At 41.7% G+C, this 20,973-nt stretch overlaps 1 protein-coding gene across 3 annotated transcripts in view; it reads right to left on the bottom strand.

The window, feature by feature from the left end:
* Positions 1 to 376: 376 nt before the first annotated feature.
* Positions 377 to 20,973, bottom strand: part of LOC117346665 (torsin-1A-interacting protein 2-like) — a 44,597-nt gene continuing 24,000 nt past the window's right edge. For all 3 annotated transcript variants that reach the window (XM_033916603.1, XM_033916601.1, XM_033916602.1), the window contains exon 3: positions 377 to 4,873. In XM_033916603.1, coding sequence (XP_033772494.1) covers positions 4,092 to 4,873 — 782 coding nt within the window. In that variant the 3' untranslated portion in view covers positions 377 to 4,091. The remainder of the gene's footprint in view (positions 4,874 to 20,973) is intronic.

Below are 20,973 nucleotides of genomic sequence, written 5' to 3'. Positions count from 1 at the left end.
TATACTTGTTCTGTGTTTGGGACTTGTGCTTTCAAAAAATTCTATCGACAAAAATAAACATTTGCCATGAGTACTTTGATCTCAAATGTTTTGCTCCCTGATCTTTAGCTTCTGACATGTATACAGAGGGCAGGACAAAAGTTTAGTAGCCCATTGAGAATATACCTTATAAATATTGTTTTATTTTTTAAATTTAGCTCACATCTTTTTTAATAATAATAATAACAGTTTATATACCACAGTACTGTGAAGTTCTATGCGGTTTCTAAATTCACCATAGTTATTTGCGTGCATAATTAGTTTTTCCAGGTCTTTGCCCCATAATGCTGCTTGATAAGAGAGGAGGTGTTGATGGTGTTTTTAAATTTACATCCTCTAACCGGTGGGGAGACGAACTTCAGGTGTGCGCTTCTCTTATGTCTATTGGTTGAGAAGGAGAAGAGGTCAGTTATATATTTAGGGACTAAACCAGATAGTACCTTAAAGCAAAAACATCCCAGCTTTAAGTAACAGCAGCTCCAGGTGAGTTACATTCAGGTCCGCTAGGTACACAGCCCTGCAATAATAGCATGGTGCACACCTTACCTAGTGTGCTCAGAGCTTTAAAAAGCTGTTTAAGCCAAAAGTGTCTCTGGTGGGCTACAGAATGGTTTAGGACAGGGGTTCTTAACCTCTTTTGGTTCCTGTACCCCTTTATCAATGAAAACCTCACATGCCCTTCCTAAATCACTAATGACTGCATATGTTTCTGTTCGCTGCTAACAGTGCTAACATGTTGCCAAAATTACAGTGGTACACAATTTGTAAAAGCAAATTTCTAAATTGTCTAAAGCAATGCCTGGGACAAAACAAAGACCAACAATGACCTACTTCTAACTATATAGTTAAAACTATGACCTAACTGTATTAATATTTATTTGTTCAATTTTCCCAGGGAGCTCATAACAGTTTACATGAATTTATTCTGGTATTGAAGCATTTTTCCTTGTCTGTCCTGGCGGGCTCACAATCTATCTAATGTACCTGGGGCAATGGAGAGATTAAGTGACTTGCCCAGGGTCACAAGGAGCAACGTGGGTTTCAACCCACAACCTCAGGGTGCTGAGGTTGTACTTTAACCACTGCACAACACTCTCTCCAATATAATTGTTATACTGATCTACCTGTACTAGCAACCCTACTGAATGTCCGTGTCAATCTGTCCATTGTAACTTCCTGGGTAACTGACCCAACCTCTTGTAATGTAATCTGACCTTAAAACTGAATAGGTAAAGGCGAAATAGAAAACCTGATTAACATAATATAACATACACAATTGCACTACTACCGTGTTTCACCGAAAATAAGACCTATCCTGAAAATATGCCCTAGCATGATTTTTAAAGATGCCCCTAATATAAGCCCTGCCCCCAAAATAAGCACTAGTTAAGATCGACTCCCGAAGGCCTTCCCCCGAATGTCCCCAACACTCCTCGACTCCATCCATGACACTAGTGCTGCCTGATTTGCCCAAAAAATTGGACTCGTCAACTCAACGGACCCTACCCCAGTGAGACCTGACATACCTCCGCTCCGAGGTCTCCTAAAGCAGCGGCGCTCTGAACAGGTTGCTTTGTGGCCTTCCCTCTGCTGTGTCACCGATGACATCATCAGTGATGCATTCCACAACAAAAAGGAAAACACAACCCCATGTATAACAATGCAAAAAACAAGAAAAAGTGGGGAAGGGACACAGTACATCAGCCCTGGGCGTTGTCTTCCTAAGGGTGTGGCGGCAACCCTCCTCCACTCCCCCCCCTCCGCTCACTTGCTTTTTGGTGGTCTGATGTCACTTCCGCGCCCTGCGCCTAAGAAGTAACATCAAAGAGAGCCAACATCGACGTGGGCAGCATGCTGCTCAAGCCAGAGAAATTTAAAAGGTACAGGAAAAGGGATGAGGGCACAAGTGTGGCAGGGGTGGGGTGGGGAAGAGGGTGGGGGAGGGACACTATTCACCCTTACTACGCCACTGTCCTCAATGCACCCTGTTTGACCTCTTCCAGCACTCCTTGGAGATACAGGTACCACTGATTTAAGAACCTCTGGTTTAGGAGAATAAGCCGGTGAAAACCTTAAGACACAGCAAGTAGCAGCAATTCACCGCTTAGTAGGGCACTGGCTTTGTATTCTTGGAGTTCAGAGGGATTTCTGCATCATGACAGATGTTGTTTCCAAACAGAAGACCCTATAAAGAGTACAACTTAAAATTATTACTTTTTACCCTAACCCACTGTGTTTTCCATTTTTGTTTCACTTTTATTTTATAATTGTAGTTCTTCCCCTTTTTTCCTATTGTTTGAAGTTGGTCTATATGTCTTATTAAGTGTTTTAGATTTTATCTAGTATCCCAATTTTTAATATGGTTTTATGTAAATTTTATATTGTACACCGCTTAGAAATCTGATTAAGTGGTTTAAAATTTTTTTTATAAACTTGAAACAACAGATTAAAACAAAATAAGATCATTGTTCATAAGCCCTGTTTCAAAGGGGGTCTTGTGTGAGAGCAACACATAGAAAGAATAAAAAAAATATGCAGACTTAATTTTCGTATCTATTACAAACTGCAAACGGTTGCAGTCCTAACTTGCAGTCCAGGCATGCCTCTTTAGCTTACAAGAGACTCTGAAATTAAAATCTTGATTGATCCCTGCTAAATAGAAATCTTTCCTTTGGGTGGATATGAGAAGGGGGTAAGGGGTCATGGATTTGATATACAGTACTGCTTTTCTGTTGGTACAACTAAGGCGGTTTACATATACTTGTTGCTCTCTTTCATCTTCAATTTTGAATTTCTTTAATCCACTAAAATTCAGGAACAAAAAAAAATTAATTAAAAAAAATAAAATCGAGGAGCAATATTGCCAATAGCATATATGTTTAAACAGAAGATTAAGGCAGGTTGAATTCTAAAGCCTCTACTAAATTTAATCAAAATACCTGCAAAAATATATGGTATCTTTAGTCCTCCTTTGGTAAGATTAACCTCATTGTCATTGGTAAAATACCTCCTGTGAATCCCAACAAGAGATCAATGATGGCTTAGAGTGACTAGTACCACACTATTTCTTTCTCATAGATATAAAATAAGAAAATCCTTGCTAAAAAGCAGAAGTCTTCTTTGGAGCTCTTCCATCAAAGGGTCAGCCATGCTATTTTCCTGCTTAGTGTTGATCTCACTGGCCTTACTGTGCAAATGGTTAGACACTAACCAGTGGAAAGGCACTTATACACAATACTGCCGAAGAGTCTCTGACCTGAACAGAACAGTGCAAAAAGCAGTTATTCAGTTAGCAACCACAGCGATTTTTTGTGGCCTAAGAATTTAAAATTAGAACAATATATTCAGCATGAACGTGTGCAAATGTGCCAATGTTGAGAGGGCAAAGCAAGCCAGAGCTCTTAAGGCACAGATGTATGTACAGTATGTCCACATAATTTCATGTTAAAACTCCTAAAAACCTAAACAAGAATTCAATTCCCTCTCAGTTATGATTGGTTGAAATGGGGGGGGGAAAAAAATAAGAAAAATAATTTTCAATCACTGTAAACTATCAGTAAAAGAAAACATTAAAATGTGCAACTTCATCTACAATCTATGATTAGTAAATCAAGTTTCTGAAGTATTTCAATCCTGTGCAAATCCCTGGCCCTTGGCTTCCAAGATTGCTTTCATTTCAGATCGATAAATACAAGTAATAAATGTCAGTGTTGTCCTAAAGTCCAAGGCTACTGGAATTTGTTTTTAGTTCAGCAACACTTGCCTTCAAAGAGGTTTTTTTTTAGTCCATTCCTCCTTACTAGGTAGGTCTTTACTCTCTGGGGGTGGGGTGAAGGAATCATTTGGTTTCAGAGTCCTCTGCATTTTCTCCTCAAATGTTTTCCTTAGCTCCAGGGGTTTCTAGATACCTGCAGAGTGCTTAGAGGTTGACCTCATTTTACCTCTATAATCCAACCCTGATTTTCCTCATACTAATGCAAGCTTCTCAATGAAGCAAACAAGGACTTCCATAAATGTAAGTTGGGTAGCCTGCTGAAAAATATATCTATTATCTAACCTTGTTTTGATTTTCTTTTTTCTTTCAAGGAGCAACCACTGTTTTCTATCATTTCTACAGGCTGGACAGGCAGTACTACATGGGAGATACGGCTCCACAGCCCACTTAATTTGTCTGTGTCCATGCGGTTGTAGGAACTTGGAATGTTGGAAGTGGTAAACTTGGCCCACAGGAAGTCCCGCACTTTTTCCTCTACCTCCCGGATGCCAAGATTAGGATCCAACTTCTTATCTTCTAATAGTACAGTCAGCAACAGTGCTATATCCTTGAATGCTGCATTTTCATGGTCGCAATATTTGTAGAAGATCAGGAGAGAACCTGCAGGTAGTTCCTCAAAGCGATGAACCACTGCTGCCTTCCCACCTCCTTGGAAGCCAGAGCTCAGTGCTTGATCCATCTCAAGCTTTGCAAGGTCACTGTCCATTGCAGCTTTACCAGCCCCATCAATAGTGACAGTGATGGCATTCAGGACAGAGGAGTAGGCCTCGGCAATCATACTGCTTAGACATTTCAGGGTTTCTTCTCCTTCCTGTGCAGCTGTGAATATAAGCGTGGCGGGCTCTGCATGGTAGGAGGCATTCAAATGTCTATGAAGGATTTTGCGTGCCCTCTGCCAGAGGTGTTTGTTTTGCCTGGGAAAGTGACTCACTAGCTGGTCAAATTCAGTCAGGAAGATTTCTGGAGCTGTTTTTTTAGGCACGTCAATGGTTTGGGTAGGCCAACAGCTGGAAACACAAATTGCCACAAGTGCAAACAGGACTGCAAAAAGGATGCTTCCTGCAAGGGGACAAGAAAAAAAGGAACAGAATTTAACCTCTTTTGTCTACTTATTGTGATATCCTATTGTTAACATACAGTGCCTTGCAAAATTCTTCATCCCTTATATCCTGCTGTTTAAAAAATACAATTCGAAATGCATGAAAGTATGCGTTTCTTTCACTGATCTACACAGTGTACTCTACCCTTTCCACATGAAACAGTGAAATAAATATTAAGAATTATAGCCAAATGTCTTGTTTGCTTAAATCTTCACACCCTATATCCAAACAAATCAAAATTATCTCCATTTCCAAAAACTGCTTCAACAAGGAAAAGGACTGGATTTGATTTACTCCCTTTCTGTGGTTAACATCAAAATGGGGATACTCCGGAAACGACTTGGGAAACACTGTTATAGAGTTTAATTAATTTTGAAAATTTTCAGACTGCAGAATATGAAAAACGTATAAGGCTATGAAGATTTCTGCAACCCCTTCTAAGTATGTTATCATAAACACAGAAAAATAATGTCTACTAAACCAGTGGTTTTTAATTCACTCCTCAGGGAACACCTGGCCAGTTGGGTTTCATGATATCCTCCACAATGAATATGCATGAGATGTATCATTATTAGCATGAGATGTATTAGCATGCATGTATTAGCACTTCCTCCATATTTATTGTGGGTGTCTTAAAAACCCAACTAGCCAGGAAGTCCCCGAGTTGAAAACCACTGCACTTGGTGGAAATGGCTGTGGTGAACTCAGCAGATTCCTGACCAAGCCTTTGGCTCTAGAGAATGACACGGTGACAAAATTCATCACCGTTCCCGTCCCCGCGGATAACTGCGGGAAACCATCTTCATGTCATTCTTTAAGGAGAGAGGGAAGAATCAGAGTATGAATGGTCACAACCACTGACCCGCAAGCTTTGCTTTGAAGAGTGCTGGTGTAGAAGGACTGAGGTTGAGATAGACACTAGAAAATGACATGGGATTATTTCCCGCGGTTATCCGCGGGGACGGGAACAGTGATGAATTTTGTCACCGTGTCATTCTCTATTTGGCTCACTGAATTAGTCAATGCTGTAAAGGGGGGAGGGGTTAAAAGGGGGTGGGGAGTTTCAGTCATTGTAAAACAGTGATAACTCTACATCTCAGATCTTCTATCTATGATGTCAGGCAGGGCTGGCCCTACCATTACATATAAGGTTCTCAATCCAGTCCCTGGGACACAGTCTATTAGGTTTTCAGAATATCCACAATAAACATACATGAGAGAGGACGCACATGCAAATTTATTTCATGCATACTCATTCATTGTGGGTAACCTGAAAATCTGAGTTGAGAACCCCTGAACTAGATGAACTAGGCAATCCTATAGGGGGCCAGAATTTGGGTTGTGGAAAAATAGATGATAGAGCCAAGCTGGATGAAGTAGCATTTGTGGTTTACCGTACAATAGTTGTGCTGACAGTGTCTATCAAAATGGTTCCAAGGTCAGGAAATTATGACATTTGAGGTAATTTTTTTTTTTCTGTTGAGTTTCATCACCCTCTAACAAACTTTCACAGCTGGTAACAGCCTCTGTTTTAGAGGATTTTTTTTTAACACGGCATTCTCTTGATATATTTCTCAGTCAGCAGTCCACCTACTTAGGTTAAAAAAGTTAAAGCCAATATATAAATAAAGATATTTATTTTTTAGCTATACTTTAAAATGTTGATTCTCATCCCTTTACTATATTGTAAGGTACTTCTGAACAAGTACTCTTATGGTTTTTATTTTAAGGTGATTTGGTACTGACTGAGCAAGGACTGCTTTATGTTCATAGCGCGACATCTGTCTTCAGATATCAAATCTATTTTCTTTTCGCCATTTCCCTTTTATGTTTCTTGACATACAGCCCTTCACATGGGGCAACAGAGCAGTTTACAACGTAAGGGAAGAAAAAGCATTGACAACTACAAAGGGTATTAACAGAAATGTGAAAGGCTGTTCTATAAGGCATGCCTAAACCAAGGTATCATTTGTGCACTAATATTTACAGAATACTAGCACTTAAGCACAGGATTGGCACTCTTAACCAGCAAATATGCACACAAGTGCTAGGCACTATTCTATAAACACAGCATGCATATTGCTTACTAAACCTTAACACACTAACAGAATTAGCATTTTATTCCTATGGGATTCTTAGCATTTAGAACATGCTAAGCTTTAGTAGGTCATACTTGGGGGGCAGAACAGGGAAGTACATCATGGGCATTCTACTTAGCGACATGCACAATTTACAGCTTAGATGCTTGCCATGAACATGGCACAAGCACTTCTAACGCATCAGAGGAAAGGCCCTGCCAAGGCTGGCGGTGAGCAGCCTGTTTTGAGGTTGCCTCCTGCTGAGCGGCTGTGCTCAGGTAAGGAAGGGAAAGAAGGAAGGAGGAAGTTCGTGGCTCCGGACTGCCGCCTACTTCTGCCACGTCGGGGCTTGAGGGAGAGAGGGGGGCTTTGCGGCTCAGGACTGCTGCTGTGCTGGCACTTCGGGGTAGGAGGGAAGGAACTGAGAGTGTGTTAGACAAGGTTTCTAACACACTCTCAATTAACCAGAAAAACAGTTATCCGGTATCCACCAATCCCCCGTGGGTGGCGGATAACTGAGATTCTACTGTATACAGCATTTCTGGAGGTCCAGTCCAAGATTTCTACAAAAGAACATAAGAGATGCCATAGGTCCATTAAGCCCAGTATCCTATTTCCAACAGTGGCCAATCCAGGTCACATATACCTGTCAAGATGCCAACAAATAAAATAGATGTTATGCTGCTTATCCTAGGAATAAGCATTGGATTTCCTGAAGTCCATCTTAATAAAGACTTATGGACTTCTCTTTTAGGAAATTATCCAAACCTTTTTTTAAACTCTGCTAAGCTAACTGCTTTCACCACATGTTGAGCGAAGAAATATTTTCTCTGGTTAAATCTACTATCTAGTAGCTTCATCGCATGCCTCCTAGTTATTTTTGAAACTCCACTCAGATTTTATAGACCTCTATCATATCTTCCCTGAGCAATCTCTTCTCCAGGCTGAAGCGCCCTAGTTGCTTTAGCCTTTCTTGGTTCTTCACAATATAGATCATAAACTTCCAATATAGATCTAAACTTCCAATCTCACATTGGAATTAACCGCACACAGCTGGGATTCCATGATGAGCTTTTCACATACTCATCGCAACAACTCTTCCCTGGCGCTGCCTTCAGGCTGTTTTCCACAAGGTCGAAAGAATAAATCTCATCCTGAGAGTACACTATATCCCAAGTTCCTTAATTTTCCAAGATAAATCTGATCCAAGATTGGAGTTTCTAGGAATCTTAAAAGTCTTTGGATGCACCAAAAGATGATGTTACCATGTTGATTCATATAATCCTCCCTGAGCAACAGACAAAGATTTAGCAGGTTCCCTTTAGTGCCCATCCTCTCTCTAAGAGCTAGAGACAAAATACAGAGTGAAATCAGTTATGGGTTATAATAAATTGCAGTTATCTCGCCATCCATTGGGGCTAAATCAGCACTAAATATAGAAAACAAGAACTCCGGAATTGTTAGATATAATGAGCAAAAAGATGTTTCAGAGTACTATGGCCCTGTTTTACTAAGGTGCGCTAACCGATTTAACGCACGCTAAACGCTAATGCATGCATGTTAGTCTATGGACGCGTTAGCAATTAGCGCGCGTTAATCGGTTAGTGCACCTTAGTAAAACACGGGGATATGTTTACTCATAAATTTCAAATGTTGCAATATTTCTAGGAAATTCTAGAAAAGCTTCAAGAACCTAGGCCTACCACTTCTAAAGACATATCAAGTCTCAGAACTCAAGGATCTTATTAGATTCTCATGATGTTTGACACAACATCACAAAGACTAACAAGTGCTATTACAAAAAGAAGACTAGCCCGGTTGAATGCATCAGGACTAAATGAAGAAGTACATAATCAGATAGCAGGGAGAGAATCTTTTTGGTAAAATGTTAAAGGCTGTTTCCTTAAATAAGGATAACTATGCATCTATACAGACTGGAACCTCTGACAATATTGAAGAAAAGTAAAGGATTTCTTGAAGAGTACGATATTACTTACAAGAAACCTTACTATTACTATAAAAGATAACTATACATATCCGGGTGGATTTTATTTAAATCACTAGTCAGATTACTGCTTGCTCCCCCCTCCTCACACTTAGCTCTTTGTGCAGATATATAAACTTTGCAAATCGATTTATAAAGAATCAACCCCTTACCTCTTAAGTGCTAAGAAACAATGGGGCTAAGGTTATTTTCTCAACTCTGCATATTTTACAACATTTTTGCTGTGAAGAAGCAGCATGGTATCTCTGAAGAAACACAGCCTGTTTTACAAAGCCCCGCGCGGCAACAGCCCCGAAGCCTTTTAACTCTCTATGGGCTTCGGGGCCGTTACCGTGCGGGGCTTTGTAAAACAGGCCCACAAATTCAGTTTTAAGAAATGCAAAACTAATAGGTCTAATAGCTTCTAGACCAGTGGTCTCAAACTTGTGGCCTGGGGGCCACATGCGGCCCGCCAGGAACTATTTTGTGGCCCTCAGTATGTTTATCATAATCACAAAAGTAAAATAAAAAAAGTTTCTTGATCATATGTCTCTTTAGCTATAAATTACAATATTATTATTAAGACTTAGCCAAAAGGAAAGATTTATAAACTATAAAGAGTTTTACTTCATGCAAAATTGTTATTTCTTTAATAAGACATTAGCTATTTTTTCTGAGGCCCTCCAAGTACCTACAAATCCAAAATGTGGCCCTGCAAAGGGTTGGAGTTTGAGACCACTGTTCTAGACAGAAAAAGTCAAATTTCTTCAAATAATAATAAGTTATTAATATTATGACAGGAGTAGCCATTCAACAAATTACATTTAATTGGAAAAATTAGAGCAGACTTAATTACAGTTTCTGGTGGAACTCTCTGTGTCATATATTTAAAATGGAAAGAACTTTCACCACACAAAAAGGAAATTTTAATAAATTTCAGGAGGTTTGGGGTCCATTAATGGAATTTTGTGATGAGTAGATATCATTTTTCCCATATTAGTACAATTGTAAAGTGAGGGGGGGAGGGATTTCAGATCTGTTATTAAACATTTAGGCCAGTGGTCTCAAACTCGTGGCCCAGGGGCCACATGTGACCCACCAGGTACTATTTTGAGTACCTCGGTATGTTTATCATAATCACAAAAGTAAAATAAAACAGTTTCTTGATCATATGTCTCTTTAGCTATAAATTACAATATTATTATTAAGACTTAGCCAAAAGTAAAGATTTATAAACTATAAAGAGTTTTACCTCATGCAGAATTGTCATTTCTTTAATAAGACATTAACTATTTTTTTCTGAGGTCCTGTAAAGAGAATTTTAAGATCTAATGAACAAAACCTATTGACTATTCCTTCGTTGAAAATTATAAATACAAGACGACAATTAATTTTTTCGGTTATTGCACCACAGACTTGGAATTCCCTTCCTATATTTTTAAGGGAAGAACAAGAATTCGGAAAATTTAAAAGTAATTTAAAAACATTTCTTTTCAAGGATGCCTTTGAAAACTAATTTTAATATCCTACAACCCCATTAAATTTTATCTTATCATATTTGTTATTTTGTTAACCTTCTGTATTTTTCCCTTGATGTTTTCTCTTTACTTTTAAGATTTGTAATTTCATTCCTCCTTACCTAATGTTATGAGTATGTTAAATTGATTGTAATTTTGTATTTTTTTAAGTACTTTTATTTATTGTATTGTCACCCAACATATGTAATTTTAAACTGTACATCGCTTAGAAGTATGATCAAGCGATTAATCAAAAAACCTATTAAACTTGAAACTTGAAGTACCTACAAATCCAAAATGTGGTCCTGCAAAGGGTTTGAGTTTGAGACCACTGGTTTAGGCAAACAGAAAAGATTATATAATATGTTATATATGTAATCACATTTGAAATAGTGGGGATGGGGGGTGGGTTTAAATATTATAACTTAAGTTGTATATGAAAGTTAATCAAGTGATATTGTATAAGTTTAAATGATATTGTCTGATACACTTGTTGTAAGATGTAAAATGAATAAAGAATTTATTAAAAAAAAAAAAAAATTCCATTTGACATTACAAATGGATTAATGGAATTAATTTACCCAAAATATTAAACATTGCATAAATATACAGCCTTGTGTGACATAATTAAAAACTAATCCTTATTTCATGATGAATAACTTTTGGACTATAATGTATTTTAAATAGATTTTTCCTCATAAAAGCATTTTATTTAAAAAAAATCTAATTATTTTTATTTTTTAAAATCATTGATTTTTATCCACCCTGATAAATACATAAGACCAAGATTACAGTAGTCTCCTCTGCACAGAAAGAGACCAAGAGACAAAAGTCTCAGAATCAGGTAACCAGCCTCGAGCAAAGCCTGGGATTAGTTTTTGACAAAACCAAAAATCCAGATGTAATACTGGGAGGGAGACTAATCTTTTTTTTCTGTCAGAATGGGAAAAACATAACAAGAGACAGATTGAGAATCAATATGATCCAAAAATGTTATAAGGTTACATATCAGCCCTTTTCCACTGAACAGAAAACTATTCTTTTATCCTCCTCCCAAATATCTGCTATCTGTTATTCTAGCACAATGTCTCTCAAACTTTTTTAGCTCTGGCATACTAAACAGAGCAAATGTTTTTCGTGGCACACTATATGGATCAAATGTTTTTCAAGACACATTATAATTGAAATTATAAACTAGCAAAACCAACAAAAAATTAAATTTAAGAGTTATTTATTTAAAGTTCTTTAAGCTATGTTTGGGTAATTGTAACAATGGTGAAACTAAAGTACACTTCTCCCTCCGGATTCGCGGGGGATAGGGGCAGAGCCGGACCGCAAATGGTGAAATACCGCAAATATCTTCTGGTCCGGCTCTGACCCACCCACCCCCGCCTCCCTCCTGCCTTCCCCCCAGCATCCCGGCCTTACCTGGTGGTCTAGCGGGCTTTCGGGGCAGGAGTGATCTTCCTACGCTCCTGCCCCGTGCAGATCGCCAATAGGAAGTAATCTCTTGAGACTACGACGGGAACTCCCCTCAGCCATTTCCTATTGGCGATCTACACGGGGCAGGAGTGTAGGAAGATCGCTCCTGCCCCGAAAGCCCGCTAGACCACCAGGTAAGGCCGGAACGCCGGGGGGAAGGCTAAACTGTGGGGGGTTTTTCTTCTTTTTTTCCCCCTCCCCCAAAAATCACAAATATGTGAAATCGCGATTGCTGAAACTGCGAATGGGGAGGGGGAAGTGTAGAATTGCTAATCTATGCAATGGATGTGCTTGTTTTTGAATGCACTTGTCTCTGCAGTTATATCCTTATACACACCGATCCTCATAACACTGACAGACTCTTGTGTACACGATGTACATGTCATCTATTCTAGTGTATACTTATGAAAGGAATTTTAAAAAATAAAGTAAAATTCTGGAATCTCTTCAGGGCACACCACTCTTTGAGAGATACTGCTCTAGCAGGAGATCAATGTTCTTATGTATTTATTTACTGCATTTTTCAAGGAATTCACTCAAGGTGGTGTACAGAAGAAGATGCCAGTGCTGCAGTGTCATATAAAGAGGAGAATCAGGGATTCTATTCCAAGTTACATGTGTATTTGTTTTAGTTTGTTTTGATTTTATGCATGTTTTAATTGTAACCCGCTTAGATTTTATGGATAATGTGGGATAGAAATTGAATACATAAATAAATAAAACAACTACTTTCTAATTCCAAAGGGGTCAGCAGGAATGGGCCAAATTCATGATCTTTGACAGTTGAACATATTTATAATGAAGTTAAACTTCAAGAATCAGCTCACCATGATACTAGTCGTACCATAGTAGCCTAGAACACATTTGTTTTTGCATCTGTAATTACCATGTTTGCTCAAAGATCCCGTGTATGCTGACACTTCTAGCTTGGGGAGGAGGGGTTGGAATTAGTTCATCCTAGTCTATGCTCACAAGCTCTTACTGCATCGATTGAACTTCTTCAGTTAACAGACAGAATGTGAAAAATAATAATAATAATAATAACAGTTTATATACCGCAGTACCGTGAAGTTCTATGCGGTTTACAAAAGATTAAACGAAGGTACAAATTGATTGGACTTAAGAGAGGTGGAAGAAAGAGATTAATAGGTCAAGAAAACTATTATTGAGGAGAAAGAGATGTACGGGTCAGTTGTCTAGATACTTCAGGAACAGGTGTTTTTAGACGCTTCCTGAATTCCTCATACTGCTGGTTTCAAGGACACTACAAGATCCTTCAGAATTAAGGAGCTGATTCTTTAAGCGGCACTTGATGTGGCAGGTGCCTAGAAAATGGGCACCTGCCGCGTGTCGGCCCGACGCTGCTTTCAGAATCAGGGATGTCAGTGCCTAGCAAGGACCCTAGGTGCCGGAAATGTAGGCCTGTAAATCCCTGGCCTACATTTCTGGTGCCTAGGGTCCTTACAAAATCACAGCTAGTGCAGCCTAGTGACACTGAAGGCTGGTGCCACCCCTAAACATGTCTATTTTGGGGATTCAAAGATACTAGGCAACACTTCTGGAGGACACCTAGCATCGCCTAATTTTTTGTTTTGATGAGGTTTTAATTGGCTTTTAATGGCACAACCAATTATCGTGTCACTTGGAACCGATTAAAACCTTTAAGTTAGTCATCATTAGGCACAGTCTAGGTGTCCAACTTGCTTAGGTCCCCTTCTAAGGGAGAGGCCTTAGACATCTGGGCCAATCAGAGCCTTAGGCCCCTCCCTGGTGTATCCCAGGATGCATTGGGGATGGGAAGGCCTGTTATTTTGAAGAGGCAGGCCTACTGGCCAGAGGGAGTAGGCATCTCTCCGGTCAGCCTTTGTGAACAAGTTGGGGGGAGGGTCGGAGAGGGTACAACTGATGCAGCGGGAGTGGGCATCCCTCCTGCTGCCGGAGAGGGAGTGTTGGGGGGTTGCTTGACGGCGGCAGGAGGAGGGAGTGGGTGTGTTGCTTTATGGTGATGACAGGAGTGGGCATCCTTCCGGGGGAGGGGTTGATGGTGGCGGTGGGAGGGAGTGGGCATCCCTCTTGCCAGGGGTGTCAGGAGAAGGGGCAAAATTTCTGGCAAGTCTGAGCTGTCAAGCTTTACTTTCCTGTCTATGTCTGAGCCAATCAGCGCTCAGGCAATGACCAGAAAGTAAGGCTATGATAGCTCAGATCTGCCGAAAAATTTGCCCACAAATGCAGGTCAGCGAGCTTAGGGAATCACCTGGTGATAATAGAGAATCATCCTGAATGCTTATTTAAATATTATTGACCTCATTGTAATACATTTGCATGGCAGAGGCGGAGTCTGCCAGAAAGCTTGGAAAAGACCACAGTGAGTCCTTTTGAGAATTGGCTGATAGAATACTTCCATACTAAACCAGCTGGAACCAGTTTAGTGACCATAGTTAAAGGCAGAGTGGATTTTGAGAATCTTCCTCTTATTCCGCAAAAGCGCCCTCACAACTATTTCTTCCATTAGACCAGAAGTGGAATAATACACCAATTAAAATAATTTATCTTCCTGGATATTAGACTGCATTTCATTTTTCTAGCAAATTTAGTTCTACAAGAAGTCAAGGCTCACAGCACAGTCCTACAAGTCAATAACAGAGGATATTCACAAGGCTGTGACATGGTTTCCTGTATACACCTTTAAAAAAGCTTCAGAATCAGATAGCACTTTTGGCCAGACAATTATGCAAGATCTCATCTTGATGCTTCAACAATCTATCACTGCCATGTTGAAGAAACAGATTGAAGTTATGTCTTTCTCTGCCACCCTCAGTTAGGGAATCACAGGTATGGCTGTAGAAGTTCTTGCTCAGAGAAAGAACAGTTGCATACCTGTAATGAGTATTTTCTCCATGAATAGCAAAATCCTACAGCCACACAATCTTACCTTCCCTCCTTGAGTTGAAGGTAACTATAACTGAGACTGAAGGCAATTGAAAGAGGAGGGAGCATGGGAATAGCTGAACAGGCTAAAAAAACAAGAGGTTTTGGAGCTCTGGAAAACTACTGTGTTTCCTTGAAAATAAGGCCTACCCTGAAAATAAGCCCTAGCATGATTTTTAAAGATGCTCCTAATATAAGCCCTACTCTCAAAATAATCCCTAGTTAAGATTGACATCTGAAGCCACCCCGACACTAGGGCTGCCTGATTTGCCAATCACCTCTCCCCTCCTCTCCTCCATCCCAATTCTTCCTTTTTCCTTTCTCTCCCCCCCATGTCCAACATTTTTCCTCGCGTCTCACCCATCCCTTTGTGCAGCAGCTTCCGAGAACTCCAAAAACAACGGCAGCATTCTGAACAGGCTGCTTTGTAGCCTTCCCCGCCGGGGCTGGGCCTTTCCTCTGCAGCGTCTTTCTATCCCTCCCTCCCATCCCTCTGTGCAGCGGAACCCCATCAACCCTCCCACCGTGAACCTGACATCATCAGTGACGCGGCAGAGGGAAGGCCACGAAGCAGCCCATTCCGAGTGCTGCCACCGCTGCTGTTTTGAAGGCTTCAGAGTGGAGGTATATATGTCAGGCTCACGGTGGTAGGGTCAGTGGGGTTTCACTACACAGAGGGATGGATAGAAAGATGCTGCAAATGGAAGGCCCAGCCCTGGCAGGAAGGCTTCGAAGTAGCCCATTCAGAGTGCTGCACTGTTTTTGGAGGCCTCGGGAGCTGCTGCACAAGGGGATAGGTGAGGAAAGATGCTGCACCTGGGGGGGGGGAGAGAGAGAGAAAGGAAAGAAGAAGATTTGGGGTGAAGGAGAAGAAGGGAGAGATGATTATTGTACATGAAAAAAATAATACATTCTCCGAAAATAAGCCCTAGTGCGTTTTTTGGAACACAAATTAATATAAGACCCTGTCTTATTATTGGGGAAACACGGTAGATCTGTCCATGGAAAACATCCATTGCAAATATGCAATTATGCTTTATTTCTCATCATAGGCGCCAGCTCTTTGGATGCTAATATTGAGTAAACACCTTGATTGTGCCCATGAAGGGATAATTTCCATTTGGTTTAGCACCTCCAATCATTTGAAAAGTTGGCTCCCATGTTTCTCATAAGCTTTGCTCATCTTTTCTCTTCCCTTGGTTTCCCTCCCAATTGAGAGGAATAAAACTGTTCACATGAGGTCAGTGGAAGCAAAACCTGAGTGAAATGGACTTTTCCAGATATCCTAGCTTCTAGAATATTTGGGAAAATTCAGATTCCTCACTTGCTCAGTAAAAAGCTACGTTAAATTTTGCTCTCTTGTTATTAGTCTCCATATTGCTAAAACAATTAATTCATGTTTGCATTATAACATTACAATATTTCAGAACTACCTCATCTGTTCTCACCCTTCTACCAAGGCACTTCAATCCTAACTAGCAGATATATCCAACTCTGCCAATATACGAGCATCTCATCAAAAATGTATTCTAGTGCTTTTTTCAAAAGATCTAAGGCCCAATTTAAAGTGCTCTCTACTATTTCATAACTATGAAATGCCCTTAATAGATGCAACCAAATGTGGCTTACCAGATCTTAGGATGCAGGCCATTTGAGATCTTAAAAAAACACATTTTGCTAATATAATTAGCTAGTATACCTGATTTTGAACTATTACACTGCTATTTGGTAGATGTGAAATCACAATTTCAGAAACAATTTAACACACTTTGATGACTATAAATCAGGATATAATAGCTAAAATTTTCAAGCAGCCTGCCCACATATGGAGGCCCATCTTTTACTTAATAAGTGCTTGTCTTTTTTTTTCCTTACTGAGATGACCAGAGTGTGGTCTGGTGCACTACGTGGACTGTTTCCCTTCCTCCCTTCCCCATCCTAATGTCCTACCATGCAATGTACTTCCCTCTCTCACCTACTCTTATTACCCTTTTCAACCCCACTACATTTCCTTCTTAGCTACTATTATTATGAATGTAAACCGCTCAGAAGTCCTACAACGGATGGTATACCAAAATATAAATAAACTTGGAAATTTGGATATCCGATTACTGTATGTGGCCTACTGCTACAAAGACACCACTGACCTAAAACATGATAAGATTTCATTTTATAGTATGAAAAGGTGAGAGAGGGTAATGGTCAATTGAGATCGCTTTGAGGAAAGGGATGTTACCAGTGGTGTGCCTCAAGGTTCTGTTCTTGGGCCTGTTCTTTTTAACATTTTTATATGTGATATTGCTGAAGGGCTGTCAGGTAAGATGTGCCTCTTTGCGGAAGATACCAAAATCTGAAATAGAGTAGACACCCCGGATGGTGTGAATAACATGAAGAAAGCCATAGCAAAGCTTGAAGAATGGTCTGAAATTTGGCAGCTAAAATTTAATGCTAAGAAATGCAAGGTCATGTATTTGAGCTGCAAAAAACCCGAGGGAACGGTACAGTTTAGGGGGGGTGAAGAACTTATGTGCACGACAGAAGAGCAGGACTTGGGTGTGATTGTATGTGATGATCTTAAGGTGGCCAAACAGGTTGAAAAGGTGTCGGCAAAAGTTAGAAGGACACTTGGATGCATAGGGAGAGGTGTGGCCAGTAGGAAAAAGGAGGTATTGATGCCCCTGTATAAGATTCTGGTGAGACCTCATTTAGAATATTGTGTACAATTCTGGAGGCCGCACCTTCAAAAAGATATAAAAAGGATGGAGTCGGTCCAGAGGAAGGCTACTAAAATGGTGTGTGGTCTTCATCATAAGGCGTATGGGGACAGACTTAAAGATCTCAGTCTGTATACTTTGGAGGAAAGGTGGGAGAGGGGAGATATGATAGAGACGTTGAAATACCTACGTGGCATATCAGCTACTGAAGGATATTTAATGGGTAGCTGGATTCAGTGCTTCTGCAGCTGGTGAGAATGGGTTGCCGTACTTACATCGTTGGTGGCTGGTGGTGGTCATCTTGTGAGAGTGGGTCTTCCTTTCTCTCTGTCCCTCTCCTTAACAAGTCACCTATCACAAACATTAGCCAGGACATGACATCTAACATTCTGCTACTGCTCCAGTAGGCCTGACTTAAAAGCAATGTTACTTACCGTAACAGTTGTTATCCAGGGACAGCAGGCAGCTATTCTCACTAGTGGGTGATGTCATCTGACAGAGCCCCGATACGGACGTCTCACAAGCATGTCTTGCTTGAAGAAACTCAGAAGTTTCGAGATGCCCGCACCGCGCATGCGCCAGTGCCTTCCCGCCCGATGGTCCGGGCGTGTCTCCTCAGTTCAGGTAGCTAGCAGAGAAGCCAACCCAGAGGAGGTGGGTGGGACGTGAGAATAGCTGCCTGCTGTCCCTGGATAACAACTGTTACGGTAAGTAACATTGCTTTATCCCAGGACAAGCAGGCAGGTATTCTCACTAGTGGGTGACCTCCAAGCTAACCTCAATGGGATGGTGGGAGAGTTGGCAACTTAGGAGAATAAATTTTGTAACACTGTTTGGCCAAACTGTCCATCCCTTCTGGAGAAAGTATCCAGACAATAATGAGAGGTGAATGTATGAACCGAGGACCAAGTGGAAGCCTTACAAATCTCCTCAATCGGTGTCGATCTGAGGAAGGCTACAGAGGCTGCCATTGCTCTGACCCTATGGGCTGTAACCCTACAGGGAAGGAGTAATCCAGCCTGGGCATAGCAGAAAGAGATACAAGCTGCCATCCAGTTGGAGATGGTGCGCTTCGATACAGGTTGTCCCAACTTGTTTGGATCAAAGGAGACGAAAAGTTGAGGAGCAGTTCTGTGTGGTTTGGTGCGATCCAAGTAGAAAGCCAAAGCACGTTTACAGTCAAGAGTGTGTAGAGCTGATTCTCCAGGATGAGAATGAGGCTTTGGAAAAAACACTGGAAGTACAATGGATTGGTTGAGATGAAATTCAGAGACCACTTTAGGTAGGAATTTTGGATGAGTGTGGAGGACCACCTTGTCATGATGGAATACTGTGAAAGGTGGGTCCGCCACCAAGGCCTGAAGCTCACTGACCCTGCGAGCAGATGTGAGGGCCACCAGAAAAACCACTTTCCAAGTGAGAAACTTTAGTGGAGCCTTTCTCAGAGGCTCAAAAGGAGGTTTCATAAGCTGAGAAAGGACAACATTGAGATCCCAAACCACTGGAGGCGGTTTGAGAGGAGGATTGACATGAAAAAGTCCTTTCATAAATCTGGAAACCACAGGATGAGCAGAGAGAGGTTTCCCTTGCAGAGGCTGATGGAAAGCCGCAATAGCGCTCAGATAGACTCGAATAGAGGTCGACTTGAGACCAGACTGAGACAAGTGTAGAAGATAGTCCAACACAGAGGATAGGGAGGCTCGCTGAGGCTCCTTAGAATTGGAAATACACCATGAAGAAAATCTAGTCCATTTTTGGGAGTAGCATTGACGAGTAGCAGGCTTCCGGGAAGCCTCCAAGACATCCCTCACCGCCTGGGAAAACTGGTGAGGAGTTACGTTGAGAGGAACCAAGCTGTCAGGTGGAGAGACTGCAGGTTGGGATGAAGTAGCGATCCCTGATGCTGAGTAAGCAGTGAAGGAAACACCGGAAGGAGAAATGGCTCCCTGCTGCTGAGTTGAAGTAGAAGGGAGAACCAAGGTTGACGGGGCCACCGAGGAGCAATCAGAATCATGGTGGCGCGGTCGGACCTCAGCTTGACCAGAGTCTTTTGTATGAGAGGAAATGGAGGAAACGCATACAGAAAGCGATTCCCCCAATCCAGCAGAAAAGCATCTGCCTCGAGGCGATGAGGAGTGTAGATCCTGGAGCAAAATTGAGGCAGCTTGAAATTGTGGGGAGCCGCAAAGAGGTCTATCTGAGGCGTCCCCCACTGAGCAAAGATCTGATGAAGGGGTGTGGAATGGAGCGTCCATTCTTGAGGCTGGAGTAGACGACTCAAGTTGTCCGCCAAGACATTGTCCTTCCCCTGAATGTAGACAGCTTTGAGGAAGGCGTTGTGGCAAACCACCCAATCCCAGACTCTGAGAGCTTCCTGGCAGAGGGAGGCCGAGCCCGTGTCCCCCTGCTTGTTGACATAATACATGGCCACCTGGTTGTCTGTGCGAATCAGGACCACCATGTCGTGAAGCAGATGTTGAAATGCCTGAAGAGCATTGAAGATGGCTCTGAGCTCCAGAAGATTGATTTGATGGAGTCGGTCTGCACTGGTCCAGAATCCCTGAGTGCGAAGCCCATCCAGATGTGCTCCCCAGGCATAGGTCGAGGAATCAGTTGTGAGGACCTTCTGGTGGGGAGGAGAGTGAAACAGCAAACCTCTGGATAGATTCGAAGAGGTCATCCACCAAAGTAGAGACTGCCGAAGAGCAGGAGTGACGATGATGTGTCAAGTCAACGGATCCGACACCTGAGTCCACTGAGATGCCAGGGTCCACTGAGGAATTCTGAGATGGAGTCTGGCTAACGGCGTCACATGAACTGTAGAGGCCATGTGGCCCAGGAGGACCATCATGTGTCTCGCTGAGATGGACTGGCGAGAAGACACAGACTGGCAGAGATAAAGAAGAGCATCCATGCGCTGAGGAGGAAGGAATGCTCTGAGACGTATGGTATCCAGGACCGCCCCGATGAAGGGGAGCGACTGTGTAGGCTGTAGATGAGATTTGGAAAAGTTGATCTCGAATCCCAAACTCTGCAGGAACAGAATCGTGGACAGGGTCGCCGAGATGACCCCCGATGCCGAGGGAGCCTTGATGAGCCAGTCGTCGAAGTAGGGAAATACCTGAAGACCCTGGTTCCAGAGTGCAGCAGCCACCACTACCAGACACTTCGTGAAGACTCTGGGAGACGAAGACAGACCGAATGGAAGCACTCGATACTGCAGATGCAGATGTCCCACCCGAAATCTGAGGAATTTGCGAGAGGCCGGATGAATGGGAATGTGAGTGTAGGCCTCCTTGAGATCCAGAGAGCATAACCAGTCGTTCTGCTCGAGGAGGGGGTAGAGAGAAGCAAGT

The sequence above is a fragment of the Geotrypetes seraphini genome, chromosome 12 (genome assembly GCF_902459505.1).
Source record: "Geotrypetes seraphini chromosome 12, aGeoSer1.1, whole genome shotgun sequence".
NCBI lineage: Eukaryota > Metazoa > Chordata > Amphibia > Gymnophiona > Dermophiidae > Geotrypetes > Geotrypetes seraphini.
This window is presented reverse-complemented; position numbering and strand designations above follow the sequence as displayed.